Source organism: Moschus berezovskii, chromosome 7 (assembly GCF_049115385.1).
Source record: "Moschus berezovskii isolate FMDL1 chromosome 7, NW_MosBer_1.0, whole genome shotgun sequence".
NCBI classification, from domain to species: Eukaryota; Metazoa; Chordata; class Mammalia; order Artiodactyla; family Moschidae; genus Moschus; species Moschus berezovskii.
Window position 1 is genome coordinate 77325431 of NC_142466.1, and position 16951 is coordinate 77342381.

Below are 16951 nucleotides of genomic sequence, written 5' to 3' on the forward strand. Positions count from 1 at the left end.
GTTATGCGTGTGGGGGTGGGGTGGGGGAGGCAGCAGAGGGAGCAAACAGGGAGTGAGACAGAAAAGGGGGGCAGAGAGAGAGGTGAGAGCACAGATGAGAGCAGGGGCCCCCCTACTGTTGCCCGCACCACCAGCCTTCTGCTGGCTGCAGGCTTCAAGCAGGGACAGGTCAAGCATCTAAAAGGCTGGCAGCTTCCTTTCCTCTCTGTCCTGGAAAGACAACCACTGAGGAATCGGAGAGCCGTGGTCTCTAGATCTTGGCGTTTCGGATCAGCTTCCAGTCTCAGGACCCTCCTCAGCCTTAAACAAGTGGGCCCTTGGCCTCATCCACCGAGGCGATGAGTTGGGGGCTGACTTTTGGCTTCTTCTTTGTTGTTTTATGTTGTCAAAAAAAAAAAAAATTACTCTGGGATGTGGGGAAAAGCAGTTGATGACTCTCTTAGGCCCAGAATTCGAGGTCCTCAGTTATGTTAGCATCCTCTTTCACCAGAAGGCCCAGGCAGGGCTTCCTGACTTTTGTTATGCCGTATCTCTCTTAGAAAATGAAATTCTTTACAACCACTGGTGTAAAGAACTGACACTGCCCCTGGCCCATCCCATCACTCTGAGGGCTGACAGTACTAGCCAGCTGGTACCCACAGGAAGTCTGCCCATCAGCCTGACTGATGGCATGAGCTTTTTCTGCCGGGGTTCAGGGCAGATGAGAAGGGGCATGATAGATTTCTCTTTCTCTCTGCAGAATTATTTTGGCCTTTTAGAGTTATCTGGCCCCAGATCACCAAGAAAGGTACTGGATGACAAGAGATGGTATCTGAGCTCCCTGGGGGCTTGGACTGAGTCTGATTCCTCTGCCTCCCTAACACTCCCCTGGCTGTTCCCAGCAGGTGCTCCATAGGAAGTTGTTGACCCAACTCAAGTGTCCACATGGGTGATTCTGAAGCAGGCCGATTTGAGGGACTCAGGATCCACAGTGTGCTTCCTACCTTGTTCTTGCATTTCTACCACTCCAGCATCCACCCCACACACACACTATACAGGATGCCGGACCCCTTGTCCACCTTATTCTTGCATTTCTACCACTCCCACACACCACCCCCCATACTATACAGAATGGGTTCTACCACTCCAGCACCCACTCTCCCCACACTATACAGGATGGGAGACCCCTTGTCTACCAAAGTTTATTTCTCACTGGAGTGAAGGGAGAGACTCCTGTGTCTGGGACTAAATTCTCTCGTTTTAGTGAGACATACCTTCAGGGAGCATTTCCTGTAGAGGGACTCAGACTTGAGACTGGGATTTGCCATGTGTCGGGGAGCAGGCAGTTTAAAGGGAAGTGAGGGATGAGACTGAGGTAGAAGCGATCACACGCAAGGCACGATCGGTTCTCAGAGGAAGCGCTGGCAAGGAGTTCAGGCAGGGAAGGCCTTGCAGGAGGACAAGCTCAGAGACAGGGGAAAGCCTGGTGGGGGTGTTGATCAAGACCTGAGGACTGGGTTGGCTAAGACCTCTAAGTGAGGAGGAGAGGCAAGGGCAGGGGTATTCTGTGTAAAGTGAAAGTGTTAGTCACTCAGTCGTGTCTGACTCTGCAACCCCATGGATTGTGTAGCCCACCAGGCTCCTCTCTCCATGGAATTTTCCAGGCAAGGATACTGGAGTGGAGAGCCACTCCCTTTCTCTAGGGGATCTTCCTGACCCAGGGATCAAACCCAGGTCTCCTGTATTACAGGCAAATGTTTTACCGTCTGAGACCCAGGGAAGCCCATTCTGTGTAAGGAGCTGTGATTCACCCCTTATTTTCCTGTTAATTTTTTTTTTTTAATCTCTGAAACTAGCTAGAGCCCATTAGCACTGTCCTTTCAAAACTTCTCTGTTAGTTTGTGGATGAGTGAGGAATCCTAGAGGAACGGAAGTGAGACAGCTCTGAGGCAGGATCTGGAGATGCCAGCAGACACTGGAACATCTACTAGAACACAGGCTCCAGGAAGGCACAGGCTGGGGTCCAGACCTGCACTGCTGTACCCCCAGCTAGAACCTGGCTTATGGAAGTTCTCCGTAATGTGGGTGCTCCATTTGTATCTGTAATATCTGTGGGAGAATGAACGTGCCAGACCCTCTACCCTGTCCCTTGTGGGGTGCTATTAGCTGGAACAGGAAAGGGGCTAAGTCCAGGTATGGACTCCAGGAGAGAGGAGGTGCTTGAGGAGTCCTAAGGCAACGTGGATCCCAGGCTGGGGGCGGGGTAGGATTCATCAGACATAAACTCAAGTGGTAATAGCCCCGTTAATTGAGTGGTAATGACCCTTGGCATTTTTCATCTTCAAAGCCAGGAACGAACTGTAATTAATACTCCCGCCACCCGGGGGCAGGGTAGGGGGTGGTGTGGAGAAACTCGAGCTGTTGTTGCTGCTCAGTCGGGGAAACTGAGGCACTGACAGAGAAGTGCCGTTAGGAGAGTCGGTGCCAAGGCCAGCAGAGCCCGGCGGAGTCGGCAAGGGTGCCCCGAGCACCGCAGAGCGCTACCCGCTTCCAAAGCCAGACAGCGGGGGAGTCGAGATCAAGAATGATGGGGAGGGGGCGCTGGAGACCCGCGCAGACCCAGAGAAAGAAGTCTCAGCCGAGGGCCTGGCCGAGGGTGGCAGTGGGCGATTGGCTTTGCCGGTGGTTTGGCGGAGCAAAGCCGGTCGGGGGCCTCAGCTCCCCGCGCTCCGGCGGCGGCGCTGGAGGGGCGCGCGGAGCAAGAGAGGCGACCCGAGAGTCCCTCGGGCCGCGCGCTGCACACTCAGCCTGAGTCACTGGCGGCTCCGAAATGCCTCCCGGTTTCCTCATCGCAGTCTGGCTGGCCCGCGCCCGGAGGGAGTTTTTCATTAGGGTGATTATTACCCTGCCGTCATTAAGAGCCAGTAAACATCACCCAGGGACCGAGGGCGCGCGGCGGCCTCTAACTGCAGCCCGGGGTTCGCAGGCCCAGGAGGTGTGCAGCAACGCCTGCCTAACCCGGCCATCAGTCGGAACCACTTGTGGGGAGGGCGGGGGGCGCCCCAATGCCTTCCTGCCGCTAGAGTGACGTTTTCTCTGGACCATGATGTCCTGGAGGACATTCTTCTCAGTTCAGTCGAAAAGCCTTTCCTCTGATACCCTCGGTCCATGTGTTGGTTCCTACATCCAGTGGTTACAAGTCCAGTGCTAAGTGCTCACTGCCCCAAACAGCACTCCTGGGTTGCCCTGGTCCTACCTACCTTTTCACATGAGTCTGTGTCATTCTTTGATGGATGTCTGCCTCTCACCCTCCTGCCCCAAGTTCCAGATCCTGATTTTACATAATCCCATGACACAGCCCCCTCTCAACCCACCCCATCCATCCCCACGAAGTGCCACAGTCTGGTGTAACAGCAGCCCTCAGCATTTTCTTCTCCTTTTTTTGACCTCACCATGTGGCATGCAAGATCTTAGTTCCCTGAGGAGGGATTGAACCTGTACCCCCTACAGTGGAAGTTCGGAGTGCTAACCACTGGATCACCAAGCAACTCCCACAGGCCTCTGCATTAGTGAATTAACAAGTTCTCATGAGGCAAGAGAACTGTTTGCTGACTGCCCCTCCACCTGATTGTCTTGAACATTTAAGATTTATCTCTTGTGCACCTACTGTGTGTCTGGCATTGGAGACAGAGCTGTGATGGAAAGAGCTTGTGTGAAGACTCAAGGCCTAATGAGGATTCAGGGTGAGAATGGGCTATAAGAAGATGCATACAAGGTGGTGGTGAGTGATGTGAGGAAAAAGAAATGAGGATAGCAGGGTGATGGGATGTGCGCATTGGGATCCTGTTATATGTAGTCAGTCATTCTTCCCCAACGCTTGCATTCGGAGCTAGCATTAGTGCCACAGACCAAGGAACTGACTCAGAATATGAGGTCTGTGCTGTTAGTCCAGCTGATTCATTGGATGCTCTTTGAAAATTTCTGTGTAAATAAGATCTTTGTTTTTTAAAAAGTTTATGTCAAAGTTCACTAAGGAAAGTCACGGCTCTGAAGGCAGAGTCACCTGTGATTGGGCCCCTTGCCCCTAGCACAGCCCCTCTTCCCGGGTCAGCTTTCCCGCCTGCCACCAGGTGACCTGAGAGAAAATTCTGATGCGGTCTTCTTTAGCGGCCTCTGGGGAAAGGATGGCAGTGGGCCAAGGGTGACTGTGGCTGTGAGTACCCCAGGCCTGAATCTCAGAGCCCGCACTGCCTCTCGCACCAACCCTCTCATGGATGGGCAGGAGAGCTTCATCTAGACCCCAAATGAAAGAGAGTTGCTGCAATGGAAACTCAAACTAACCTCCCCTCTTGCCCCACTTCCCTCCCGCGGTCACGCTTCCGGCAGCCGCCACAGGGTATTTTGGGTTCGAAAACAAAGCGTCAGATCTATTTGAGCAAGTTTTTTTTTTCCATTGGAGTAGAAGCCCAGGGGCCTGTGGCCACCCTGGGCTCGGCCACTTCCCCAGGGAACTGACGCGTTTCCCTTACTCCACTGAAGACCAATTTAGCAAGTCAGACTGGCCACTTTTAGCTTCTCCTTTCCCTGGCCTGGCAGCAGGCGAGGGCACAGGGAGTGGGTAGGGCTGCTGGGAGGAGGGTGTGTGTCTCAGTGCCTTCCTTGTGGCCTTCAGGGGCAGGCCTGGTTCCCTTCTTCAGCCAGAACCTTCTTTTCACCCCTCTCCACACACTCCCCACCTGAAACTGCACACACACACATAAACACACATACACACATAACCTCCACAGCTGCTGCCACAAATCCGCTTGCTGTATCAGGAGTCTGAAAAGTGAGAATTGGGGTTAGGCCTTGGTCTGATCTCAGTTTAGTTCAAAGGATGGTATGTATGTCCCTGTCACTGGTGGGCCAGTGGGTAGTGGGTTGTGAATGAAGTGGGCATGCACACATGAAGACTGCATGTGTATGCAAATCCTATGTTCGTCACTTCCTGAACTGAACAGTGAACGTGCATGCAGCTAGCATGGATGTCTAGAAAGAGCTTGGCAGAGGCAAAACCCTGGAGTGTCTAGCGGGTGCATACACCATGTGATTTTGTGTGGGCTGGTGTATTTACAGTGTGTGTGCAGGATGCGTAGAGTAGAGGTGTGTGTCAGTGTGTGCACACACATTCATAGATGTGTGGACGGCAGGGCCTGGTTCTCAGGATGTTGCGGGGAGGAAGACAGGTGAACTCTGGATAGGGGTGACCAGCATCCTCCTGAGCAAATGCAGCTTCCGCTCTGAGGAGGCGGGGGATGGACAGAGAACTTCCAGGCTTCTTTTGTAATCCGTTCAGTTCTTAGCACTTGGCCAAGCCTCCATCCATACTGGGGAAGTAGTGTTGGGGCTCTGGCTTCACAGTCACAGTGAGTGGAGACGATCTATTGCCTTATGGTGACTTTATCCACGTCCAGCTACTGCTCTGTGTGCGTGTGAATGAATGAGTGTGCCGATGTGTGAGTATGGAAGTGAGTGCGGGAGGTCTGAGTTTGTGTGAATGAGTTTGGGTGTGAGCGGAGGGTGTTTGGACTCCTTTTGGGCACTGCCCAGGCTTGTACTTATGCCCACGTCCTAAAGGAAGCCCCCTCAGCTCACTGTCTGCTTTTTTCATGAGACTGGAAGTGAAAGTTGGACCCAGGGCCCTGCTGTGCCCGCCTTTCTGACAGGCTCAGCCTCTTTTCTTTGAGCTCTCAGCTTCCTGCCGGGTTGCTAGATAGCAGTGGGGTGGACTCCAGCTCCCAAGGAATAAAGGGGGCAACTACTGTGTCCTGCCCTCATTCAGGGCAGGTCAGGAGGATCCCAAGTCATATTTCTTTCTTTCTTTTATTTGGCCATGCCACGCAGCTTGTGGAATCTTGTTCAATCCTTGACCCAGGATTGAACCTGGGCGCTGGCAATGAAAGTGCTGAGTCCTAACCACTGGACCACCAGGCAATTCCCCCAAGTCATATTTCTACCTTCTGTGCCCGGGTGCAGACCCAGGGCCCCTGTGCCCCTCCGTCCTCCCTCCTCTAGGTCCCTGAAGGGTCTCCCCCAGGCCAGGATTTGGGGAGGGGAAGCTCTATTGCTGGCCACTGAGCCTGGGAGAGGGTTCTCCTGAAATCCTAGGGTCTGCAGCTCCCCACATCTGTAGACTTCTCCTTAACCTCCTGATAGGGTCTTCTGGCTCCTGTCGCCAAATGCATTGGGCTTTTTTCATTTTTAATCCTAAGAATACTCTTTGTCTCCTGTTCTAGTGGCTTCCTCTGACACCCCTGCTCCACCCTTCCAAAGGGATAGTGGTAGTGGCTTTCTCTACCATGCACCCAAATAACCACAGAGTTGAAGAACACTTCAGCTGGAGGGGGGTCTCAGAGAACACTCATACCAAACTATTTTATGGATGAGGAAGCTGAGGCTCAGAGAGGGCAGCTGATGTCCCCAGGGTCACACAGCAGTGAAGGGTAGCCCTGGTGTTAAAATCAGGTCTTGAGTTCTGATCAGTGATTCTTTTAAATGAACCCGGTCTGGTTCATCAGACCAGATGGCGATGCCTTTCTTTCCTATTCCCATCTCTTTTTGACTCTGTCTTCCTCGCCTATTTGACTGAAATAGTTCCTTTTTACTCTTTGAAATGCCCTCTCTGTGTTAAGTGGGATGGCTTGCATTTGGTGGCACTAAGGTGGTACTCAGAGCTAAGTCCTCAGTCTTGGCATAGTTTTCATCTGTCCTCTCCAAAGACTTTTCTCCTTCCTGGTCCTTCATCTCCCAGGATTGTCAGGGACTCTGTCCTCCCCTCTTCCTGAGCCAGACTCTTCAGCTTCTATTTCTCCTTCCAAGTACCCAGGAGGCAGATGAGAACCTCAAGGAATTTTCTCCTTTCTTGAACCTTAGTTTCCAGATCTCTAAAATGGAGTGAAGGTCTCTGCAGGGGAACTATAGGTATTTGTGTATGTGTGTGCATGCAAGTGTGTGTGTGTGTGTGTGCGCGCGCGCGTGCATCTCATGTGTCTCCCAGCAGCTCCTGGGGAAAATGGGAAAGTTAATTAGTGCCAGGATGAAAGATGCAGTGGGATAATTGCAGGTAATATTGGGACAGCTGGGAGGGTGGGGTTAAAGGCCTCTAGACCTGGGGTGGGGGTGGACGGGCCTCTAGCCCCACTCCTGCAAACAGATCAGATACCTGGAGAGGTGGGGGAGGGAGCGTTCTGAGTGAAGGGTCTTTGTCTTTACAGGGAAATGCTTGTTAGTTGCTAAGGAACTGGGTTGTCTTTCCTGATCCAAGCCTCCCAGTGTTTTGCTAAGCTTGGGAGGGGGATGCTGGGCTGGGCGTGAGGCTCCCTTGGCAGTTGGCCCTCTCCCTGGGGCTGCCGACACTCCGATGGGTCTCTTGGGAAAGACTCATCTGGAGAAGGTGAGCCCTCCCATTACCCTCAGCCTGAATGCTTGCTCCAGCTGAGCTGGGGAGCAGAGCAGGTGAGGTGCAGGCAGAGAAGGAGAGGAGAACACACATTTACTGAACAGCCTGCATGCCAGGCACTGTGCCGGGCGCCTTCCGTGCCATCTCATTTAACCATTGCAACAGATCTTTAAGGAAGGCACGTGTATTTCCATTTTTTCTCATTATACTGTTTTCTTTTTGCAGTTGAAACACAGGTCCAGAACAGTTGAGTAAGTTCCCTGAGGTCAAAGAGCTATCAAGTGGTAGAGACTGTGCGAACTTAGGTGTGCTAAGAAAAGTTGTGCTTTTTCAATTACACCACCTCATGCATCTAGCTGGCATTCTTATCCCACAGGTGCTTGGCACTAACACCTGAACCCTTCACTATCAACTCCTATCACCACCATCATTACCACCATCTTCATCCTCAACTTTATCCTTATCATCTTCATCATTAGGAATTCTTCCTATATGTCCTTTTCCATCTCTCTTTTGGCAGTTATTACACAAAGTTCCAGGAAGCCAGAGGGGTCGTGCAAAGCATTGAGGGTGGTGAACTGTTGGGGTATTTGCCCTGTGCAGGTTGAGGGGGGTGGTAATGGCCTTGAGCTGGGCCAGGTCATTGCTTTCAGTGTCAGGGAGCTGACCCTCCCCACAAATCATACTTAGTCTAGAATAACTTGAGGCTAGGGGAAGGGAAGACTCCCTTTAGATTCTTTTAGAACTTCTACCCTTCCTTCTGGGCCTACCCAGCTTCGGGATAAATAGAGGATCTGGCCTTTGAGGGCACCCTGTGAGTGGGCTTCCTAGGTGGTGCGAATGGTAAAGAACCCACCTTCCATGCAGGTTAGACATAAGAGACATGAATTCGCTCCCTGGGTGGAACAGATCCCCTTGAGGAGGACATGGCAATCCACTTCAGTATTCCTGCCTGGAGAATCCCCATGGACAGAGGAGCCTTGTGAGCGATAGTCCATAGGGTCATAAAGAGTCGGACACGACTGAAGTGACTTAGCATGCATGGACATTACCTGTGAGTACTGAGAGTGGGAAGGCCCGAGTTAACACCAGGTTCTACCATTACTAGTTACAGAACAGGGAGGAGGTCCCTTAACTTATCGGAATGTCAGTTTCCTTGTCTATAAGATGACAATTGCAACACCTACACTACTAGGTGGTTTTGATAATTGGATGAGAGAATAGGTATGAAGGCCTGGTAGGCTGGGAAGCCAGGCAGGAATGAATGCACTAAAGGAGATGTTACATGTCAGGCATTTGGCATGGTGCCTGGTATGCAGACAGCACTCAACAAATGATATCTGATGATGATGATGATGATAATGTCAGTTCTCCTGTCTGTAAAGGGGTCAGTAATACTCCCCTTGAGGCTTCCCAGGTGGCTCAGTGGTAAAAGAATCGTCCTGTGAATGCAGGAGGTACAGGAGCCACAGGTTCAATCCCTGAATCGGGAAGATCCCTTGGAGGAGGAAATGGCAACACACTCCAGTATTCTTGCCTGGGAAATCCCATGGACAGAGGAGCCTGGTGGGCTACAGTCCATAGGATCACAAAGAGTCGGATACAATTGAACACGCAGGCAGTACTCCCTTACATTTTTTTAAACTGCGTTGTTGGCAGTTTCGAACCAATCTCCATGCTCATTTTGTTTCTTCCTGGAGGATGCAGTGAAAAGAAAAGGGGCCGGAGGCCCAAAGCCTTCCGCAGGTGGAGAGCTGAGTCAGGTGGGCTTCCTCAAGGTCTCCTGGCCTCCAGACTTTCCCTGCCGACCCCTGAGAGCTCTTTCTCTGTGGCTTTCAGGGACGTCTGGCAAGGCTGGCTTCAGTCTAGCGCCTGGGCTAGTTTTGTTCTTTTTTCAAGTTTTGGGGCCAAGAGGGTGGGGGTCTCTCTAGCAGCTGAACTAAAAGCCCATAACACCAGAGGAAGAGAAAAGAGGTGGGGCGGGGGGAAGGAAGGAAAGCAAGCCGATAATTTCCTCGAAGGATAAACATCCGATTTTTTTCCTCACCCAAAATAAACATGCTAGCCACAAGGAATTAAAAGCAGAAGAGGGGAGGATGTGTCTCAATTTGGGGCTGCTCTAGGAAGCTGACCTGCTATTTATGCCGGCCCTGGACACCGACCAGAGCTGCCAATTACACTCTGGGCCTCGTGGGGGTGGGGGCTGTGGGGAGAAGGGCCCAGAGAGAGGGAGGTTCACACACATCCATAGAGTCCCTTCAAGGGCTGCCTTCTGTGACACTGCAAATGGACATTTCCTTTGGCTGCTTCGTGTAGCTCTGCTGACAAGCCTGCCTGGTGGCCTAGAATGGAGTGGGGAGTTCCTACTACCTGGGATGGTGTCAAACAAAGGCTGTTCTGTAGAACAGGAGCTTGCTGTCCATCACCTGGATGGGGAGCTGAATCTACAGATACGGGGGCAGGGAGGGGTTTGGAGGAACATCATCCAATCCCTTCCTATCACACACTCAGTCTCCCGCCTCCTGGTGTTTTTCAGATCCCCATGGAAAAGACCCTGATGCTGGGAAAGATTGAGGGAAGGAGGAGAAAGGGGCAACAGAGGATGAGATGGTTGGATGGCATCATTGACTCAATGGACACGAGTTTGAGCAAACTCTAGGAGATAGAGAGGGACAGGGAAGCCTGGTGTGCTGCGGTTCATGGGTCACAAAGAGTTGGCCACGACTGAGCAACAACGACAATCACTAAAATCTTCCCACCAGTCAACAGTGTGCTGGGCCGAGGGGTTGGCTGGGGCCCCTTGCCTTCTGGCTAATGCAGGGCACGGCTTTAGGAAGGTAATAACCCAGGGCCCGGCTACAGCCTGCCCCTTTCATCTGGGGCTCTCAGGCACTCTGCATGCATGAGTCACCCATCTTGTTGTATTCTAGCCAAGGAGGGGGGAGTAATTAACTTTTGGGAGGGAAACTGAGCAGAGGGTCTTTTTGAGAGGGTTGGGGGTTGGTGTTGGGAGTGGGGGAGTTGAGGAACCAGGGTTTAGCCTGTGAATGAGACCTTGGCACAGAGGTGCCTCCAAGGGATTTTGGGGTGGGAAAGCCAAGAGACTTTCAGAGGATATCCAGGGGCTGTCAAGATGCCGAAAATCCTTCCTGTGCAGACCAACAAGTTTCTTCACAGCTTTCTAAAAGCAGACATCAGATCATGCGCTTTCTCCCCTCCGATCTATTTGCCATTTCACGATTCCCCATCACTTCCAGGGTACAATCCAAAATGTGAACATGACTGCAAGGCCTGACCTATTCTGGTCTTTGTCCATCTGTCCAGGTGGCCACAGTTTTGATTTTTCATTGCCCCATCAGCCACGGGAGCTGGGAGGTGTCATGTCTCTTCTCTGTCCCTGTCTCCTCTCAGAGTTAACCCCTATCCCACTTCTCAGCCGTGAAGTGAAACATGACTTCCTCGGGAAAGAGAGGCGTTCCCAAGCTTTGACCACCCCCCACCCCCCCCATCACAAATCAGGTCCCCTCTACCCCCTCATAACACTTGCCACATTTGCTGGAATTTGCCTGTGGTCATCTGATGAAGAAGTTTGCCCTCCCGTCCTGAACTGGAAGCTCCATCAAACAAGCCTCATGTTGGGCCTGCCTTTGTCACATGTGAATCCCCAGCACCTTGGCCCAAGGTCAGGCACATACCATGTGCTGCCAGTGTTTGTTAAATGAATGTTCAGAACTGGGAAGGGTCATGGTGATAAACCAACCACCCCTTGTCCCTTCTTCCTCCTTCAATTTCACAACTGAGGAAGTGAAATTTTACAGAGGGTAAGTGACTTGATCAAGGTCACACAGTGCCTCAATGACCATTCAGGGCTAGAGACTCCCACCTCCTGCCTGTTGCTCCATCCCACCCCACTCCCCACCAACCACTTGCATTTTAAAGGAGTGCCCCCAGCCCCAGTGCTGGACATCGATGGATTTCCACCTCTTGGTTTTGGAAGGAGAACAGATTTGGAAACAAAACATCCAACCATTAAGCCCTAGATGATTTTTTTTAATTTGGAAGAGAAAGGGGGTTCCATACCCGGAGAGGGGGAGTCCATACCCAGACTATGAGAGGTGAGCACTGTGGACACACCGTCAGTGTGAAGCTTGAGGTCTGGCAGGCAGTTATTTCGGTTCAGGTTTTTCCGTGGTCTCATTCCTTACTACTCCCGGGTTCTGGTGATTTAGCACATCCAGGTAATACTGGGTCATGAACTGGGTGCTGGCTTCAGGTTCGGTCAGGTGGAAGTGGCTCAGAAATTTGTCCATTTTCCAAGAGCCTGGAAGGACAAACAGACCACAGAGGGGTGATGAGACAGAACTGTGGACTTGAGAACTGGCAGGGGCCCGAGAGGGAGGCAGGCTCTGGGGAATAGAGATAGCAGGTGGTGACCCTGGCCCTTGGTCTGAGGGCAGTAGGTGTCTGGGGTGCCTGGCTCCTGGCTGCAGGGGAAGCCCTGGATGTTAGCAGCATCTGGAAAGGATACTTCCCAGAGGACAGTGGGGACCAAGGGTCTGGACTGAGTCAAGGACGGCCTTTAATCTCTTTCTCCAGGCCTTTATTTGGCACAGCTCTGCCTTCTCATTCGTGTGCAGAAAGGAAAGGCCTGGTCAGGTGGGCTGCTCACTTCTGCCTCCCACCCATCTTTTCCTGCAAGTTCCCCTGACCTTGTGACTGTGGTCTGAATGCTGCTTTTCTTCATACCTGCTCACCCCTGTTGCCAAGGCTAGGATTGGCAGAAGTGTCTATGCCATTTCTTCCAATCTCTTCTGCAGAAGCCAGCCCGGCCACCTCCTCCCCAGTCCCAAGAGACCTCATGCGACAGGGTTCCTTCCCCAGTGGGGCACATGGCCAGGCTGCTTCTCCTTGCCCTGAGGACCTAGATCCTGAAGGGGAGTGGACAGTGGACGAGACATCCCAGCCTGGACCCTGGGGAAGTCCAGTGGCTGCCCAGGTCAGAGGGGGCCTTCTCCAGGGGGAGAGAACACAGGGCTGTGGGGGGAAGGAGGTGCATCTTTTAGAGCGAGTGTGAACAGGCCTAGCAGCAGGGCAAGGAGGGCAAGGCCCCGGGCACAGGGGAGGGGCTTAGGGAAGTGGTCAGCGGCATATTCCCACGCTCTTGTTTCCCAAACCCTGGGCCTCAGGCACCCTTGGTGGATGGTTGCCAGATAAAATACAGGTTGCCCAGTTCTATTTGAATTTCAGAGGAACAATGAATCCTCTGTTAGTGCAAGTGCATCCCACATATTGCATGGCCCAGACTTATACTAACAAATTATTCCTTGTTTATCTGAAACTCAAACTGAATTGAGCATCCTAAAAGGACAGAGGAGCCTGGTGGGCTATAGTCCATACAGTTGCTGAGAGTTGGACATGACTGAGCACACATTTACTTACCTATTTAATGTATTTATTGGGTTGCCTGAAAAATTCATTCTGGTTTTTCCATACGCTCATACAGAAAACCTGAATGAACTTTTCTGGCCAACCCAATATTTATTTATCCCCGCCCCACCCTCCGCCCCCAATCTAGCAGCCTTTCCTGGCTAGAGGAATTACTGTGGGTAGACCCTGCCTGGAGCAGGGCGAGACAGTGGCTGATCCAGCCTGAACCAATGGAGACCTCTAACACACCAGGAGGATGCGGTAGGGGGCTGGCAGCCTAGAATTCCTCCCTGAGCCGCCCCTTCACCCACCTGTGGCCCTTCGACTGCATCTACCTCCATTTTCAGCAATGAAGAAAGCAAGTCCCCTCTCTCTGCCACCTGCCCTCCACCAGCTGTTGGCATTTCAAAGATGTCCTCAAGGAGAGGACAATTTTTAATCCAAATAAAACAATGATTTGGAAATAATACCAGTAACATGGGGACTTCCATGATGGCCAAGATTGGTGCTTTCAATGCTGGGGGTCTGGGTTCCATCTCTGGTCAGGAAACTAAGATCCCACATGTCGAAACTAAGACCTCGTGCAGCCAAGTAAAAAAATGATAGCAAGAGCACCAATACAGTGCTTCCTATGTGCTAGGCACAGCTCTAGGAACTCCACGCATACTTAATCCTCACAAGGAAAGAAAAATGAAAGTAAAAGTCGCTCAGTTGTATCTGACTCTGTGCAACACAGAATACTGGAATTCTCCAGGCCAGAATACTGGAGTGGGTAGCCTTTCCCTTCTCCAGGGGATCTTCCCAACCCAGGGATCAAACCCAGGTCTCCTGCATTGCAGGCGGATTCTTTGCCAGCTGAGCCACAAGGCAAGCCCAAGAAAATGTGGAGTGGGTAGCCTATCACTTCTCCAGCGGTTCTTCCTGACCCAGGAATCAAACCGGGGTCTCCTACATTGCGGGTGGAGTCTTTACCAACTGAGCTATCAGGGAAGGCCCACAGGGAAGAAGACTGTTTCTATTCTCAATGCACGGATGGGATAATGGGGTCATAGGACCAGATTTGGTGAAATAGCTTTTAGGGGAATGGATGGGGGAAAGGAGGGCTTCCCTGGTGGCTTAAATGGCGAAGAATCCATGTGCTGATGCAGGAGACCTGGAATTAATCCCTGGTTCAGGAAGATCCCTTGGAGAAGGGAATGGCAACCCACTCTAGTATTCTTGCCTGGAGAATTCCATGGACAGAGGAGTCTGGTGGCCTACAGTCCATGGGTTTGCAAAGAGTTGGACATGACTGAGCAACTAACACACACACTTTAGGAAAAGGGCCACCACAGGTTCCCTCAAGTCTTATCTGGCTCTGTGCACATTCAAATTGGGCCTTTGAGGGCTAGAAAACAGGTGTTTTAGGACTTCTCTTGGGGTGGGGGGCAGTGGCCTGAGATGAAGACCCACTGCTGGGGGTTGGGGGGTGGGGTGGGGTGCTGCTTTCCACTCGGATGGGAGGGAGGGAGTGAGGAGAGAGCAGGTGCTCGCCTGTCTGTGGCCTCTGCAAGGGAGCTGGGCTGGCTGGAAAAGAACTGTAGTATCACAACCCCGGGAAAGGGTGTATATGTGCATGTACGTGTACATGCAAGCTTGCATGTGTGTATATGTAAGCGCCAGGGAAAAGGGTCATGGGTGAACTGGTGTGTGGCCGGCACAGAGACAAGGGGACCTTCCCCACAGAGCACGGCAGGAAGGAAACCTGTGGCAGGGAAGGAATTGAAACTCATCACAAGATCAGGGCAAGTTGGCAGAAAGAAATCCCCCTGCACCCAGGGACACGTTGCTCAGCTTTCCCAGCAGTCTGCTCTCTCGATGGAGCTTGGGGCGGGGGTGCGCCTTCTGGGTCCCATTGCCGACATCCCTGGGGTTCTCGGGTTTCTTGGGCAGCTTCTCAAACCAGCCGCATCCCTCAGCAGAGGCACCCAGTGCCGGGCTGCTAGCCTTGGCGGCTCCTCCCCTGGCTTGGCCGTGACTCCTTACACCTCTGTTTCCTGCCACAGAAGGCTAGAGGAACTGACCCTGTGCAAGTTCTAGAAGGAAGAGGGGTGAGTCAGGCCCTCTGGGCTGTGTGAGGAACTGGGAGGCTGTGGCTTCTGTGGTCGCAGCTCCGGAGGAAAGCCCCATCCTGCATGGTAGTAGCTCCGGGGGGGCTGCCCTGCAGGGAGGGGCGGGCAGCCGGCTTGCTCAGGCCACGCCCCTTGTGCCCGGACCCACCCTGGACCAGCTCTGCCTGGGAAGCCGACAGGACTGGCCAGTGCACTTCTCAGGTCTCAGTGGCACAAGGCCTCCAGCTGCACTCAGAAAGGAGGGTGGCTCCCGAGCCAATGGCTGGAACACAGGGGTCCCTGGTCTCAGGCGGGGGCTGTGGCAGAGGATGTGCAGGGTGGTGCCTACACAACCCTAGGGAGTGCTGTTCTCATCCAGCAAAACTACACACAGAGGCCATTTGCTCACTTATTGGGTGGTGCTGATGGGAAAGATGTTAGCTAAGAGATATGTTAAATGTTGGGCTTCCCTGGTGGCTCAGTGGTAAAGAATCCGCCTGCCGACGCAGGAGACCCAGGTGCGATCCCTGGGTTGGGAAGATCCCTTGAAGAAGTGAATGGCAATTCACTCCAGTATTCTTGTCTGGAGAATTCCATGGACAGAGGAGCCTGACGGGCTATAGTCCATGGGTTCGGAAAGAGTCAGACACAAATTTATCGACTTACCAACTCAACAATAACAGACGTTAGAGATGTTCCAGACCTTGGCTGGGAGGTGGGGAGCGGGGAGAGTTAGGTCATCTCATCTAAAGCCATGGGGAAGGGGTGTTCTGAGTCTCTCTACCAAACACTGGGAGAGAGTGAATGACCTTTGTCTTCAACAAATGGGAGACAAGCTCCAAGCTTCAGAGACTCATCCTATGAATTTGAGTCTTTGGGATGGCAAGGCTGGAATGTTCGGGAATGGCCCTGAGGCAGGTCTTGACAATCCATCTCTTCACTCCCAGCTTTCCAGATCTGTGGGGCTGGCTTACCACTGCTTGGGAGTTCATCACATGGAATGGACCCTCCCCTACCCCCGCCACCATCTAGCCTGTCAGGGTTTAAGAGGCAGGTGGTTCAGTGGTAAAACATCTGCCTGCCAATGCAGGAGACCTGGGTTTGATCCCTGGGTTGGGAAGAACCCCTGGAGAAGAAAATGGCAACCCACTCCAGTTTTCTATCCTGGGAAATCCCACGGACAGAGGAGCCTGGTGGGCTGCGAGACATGGGGTCACAAAGAGCTGGATACGACTGAGTGACTGCGCACTCATGCAGGAGACTGAGAAAGTGATGCTCCACTGGTCCAGCAACACCCACCCACCAGGATTTGGGAGAACTGGGTAGATAGCACCGGGGCCAGAATTCAGAAGCTCTGAGCTGAAGGGAATCTCAGACCCTGGGATCCAGGCCCCCCCAACAGTGACAGCTGCTTCTGGGGGCTGCCCAGGAGTGGTGGAGGGTTACTTGATCCAGGCCCCACTCCTGCCTTTGACAACTTTATAATATAGGATGATCAACACTATATTAGGGACCATCCCTGGTCGGGGAAAGAGGATCCCATGTGCAGAGGGGCAACTAAGCCCATGTCATAACTACTGAGCCCAGGTGCCACAAGTAGAGAAGGCCCACACGCCGCAGAAAGACTCAGCACGGCCAAAATTTAAAAGAAAGAGAGGAAACCGCTTTAAACCAAAACAAACAAACAAAAAAACCATTGGACTAATAACAAGCTAGGCCTTTGTGGGATGGCCTCTCCACTGCACAGTGTGCGGCCCCAGGAGACGAGTTCCCATCCCCCACAGCGGTCCTGGAGTCTCTCCAGCAGACTCACTCTTTAGACTTCCCGATAGCACGGAGCAGTGCTCCCTGTGTGTCCTTGCTCACACCTGCCTTGTCATTTGGACCCTCAGGTGTTCCCCTCTCTCTGGGAAGGAGGGCCCTATTCAGATTGGCTGGGGAAAGGGACAGGGCTCTAAACCTTGGCATGGGCCCCCCTCAGTCTCTGCTGGGACTCATGGCCTCCTGGTGCCTGGCC

At 52.6% G+C, this 16951-nt stretch overlaps 1 protein-coding gene across 2 annotated transcripts in view; it reads right to left on the reverse strand.

Moving 5' to 3' along the window:
* Positions 1-11446: 11446 nt before the first annotated feature.
* PEBP4 (phosphatidylethanolamine binding protein 4) overlaps positions 11447-16951 on the reverse strand; it is a 223696-nt gene continuing 218191 nt past the window's right edge. For both annotated transcript variants that reach the window (XM_055427217.2, XM_055427218.2), the window contains one exon: positions 11447-11738. In XM_055427217.2, the coding sequence (XP_055283192.1) occupies positions 11584-11738 (155 nt within the window). In that variant the 3' untranslated portion in view covers positions 11447-11583. The remainder of the gene's footprint in view (positions 11739-16951) is intronic.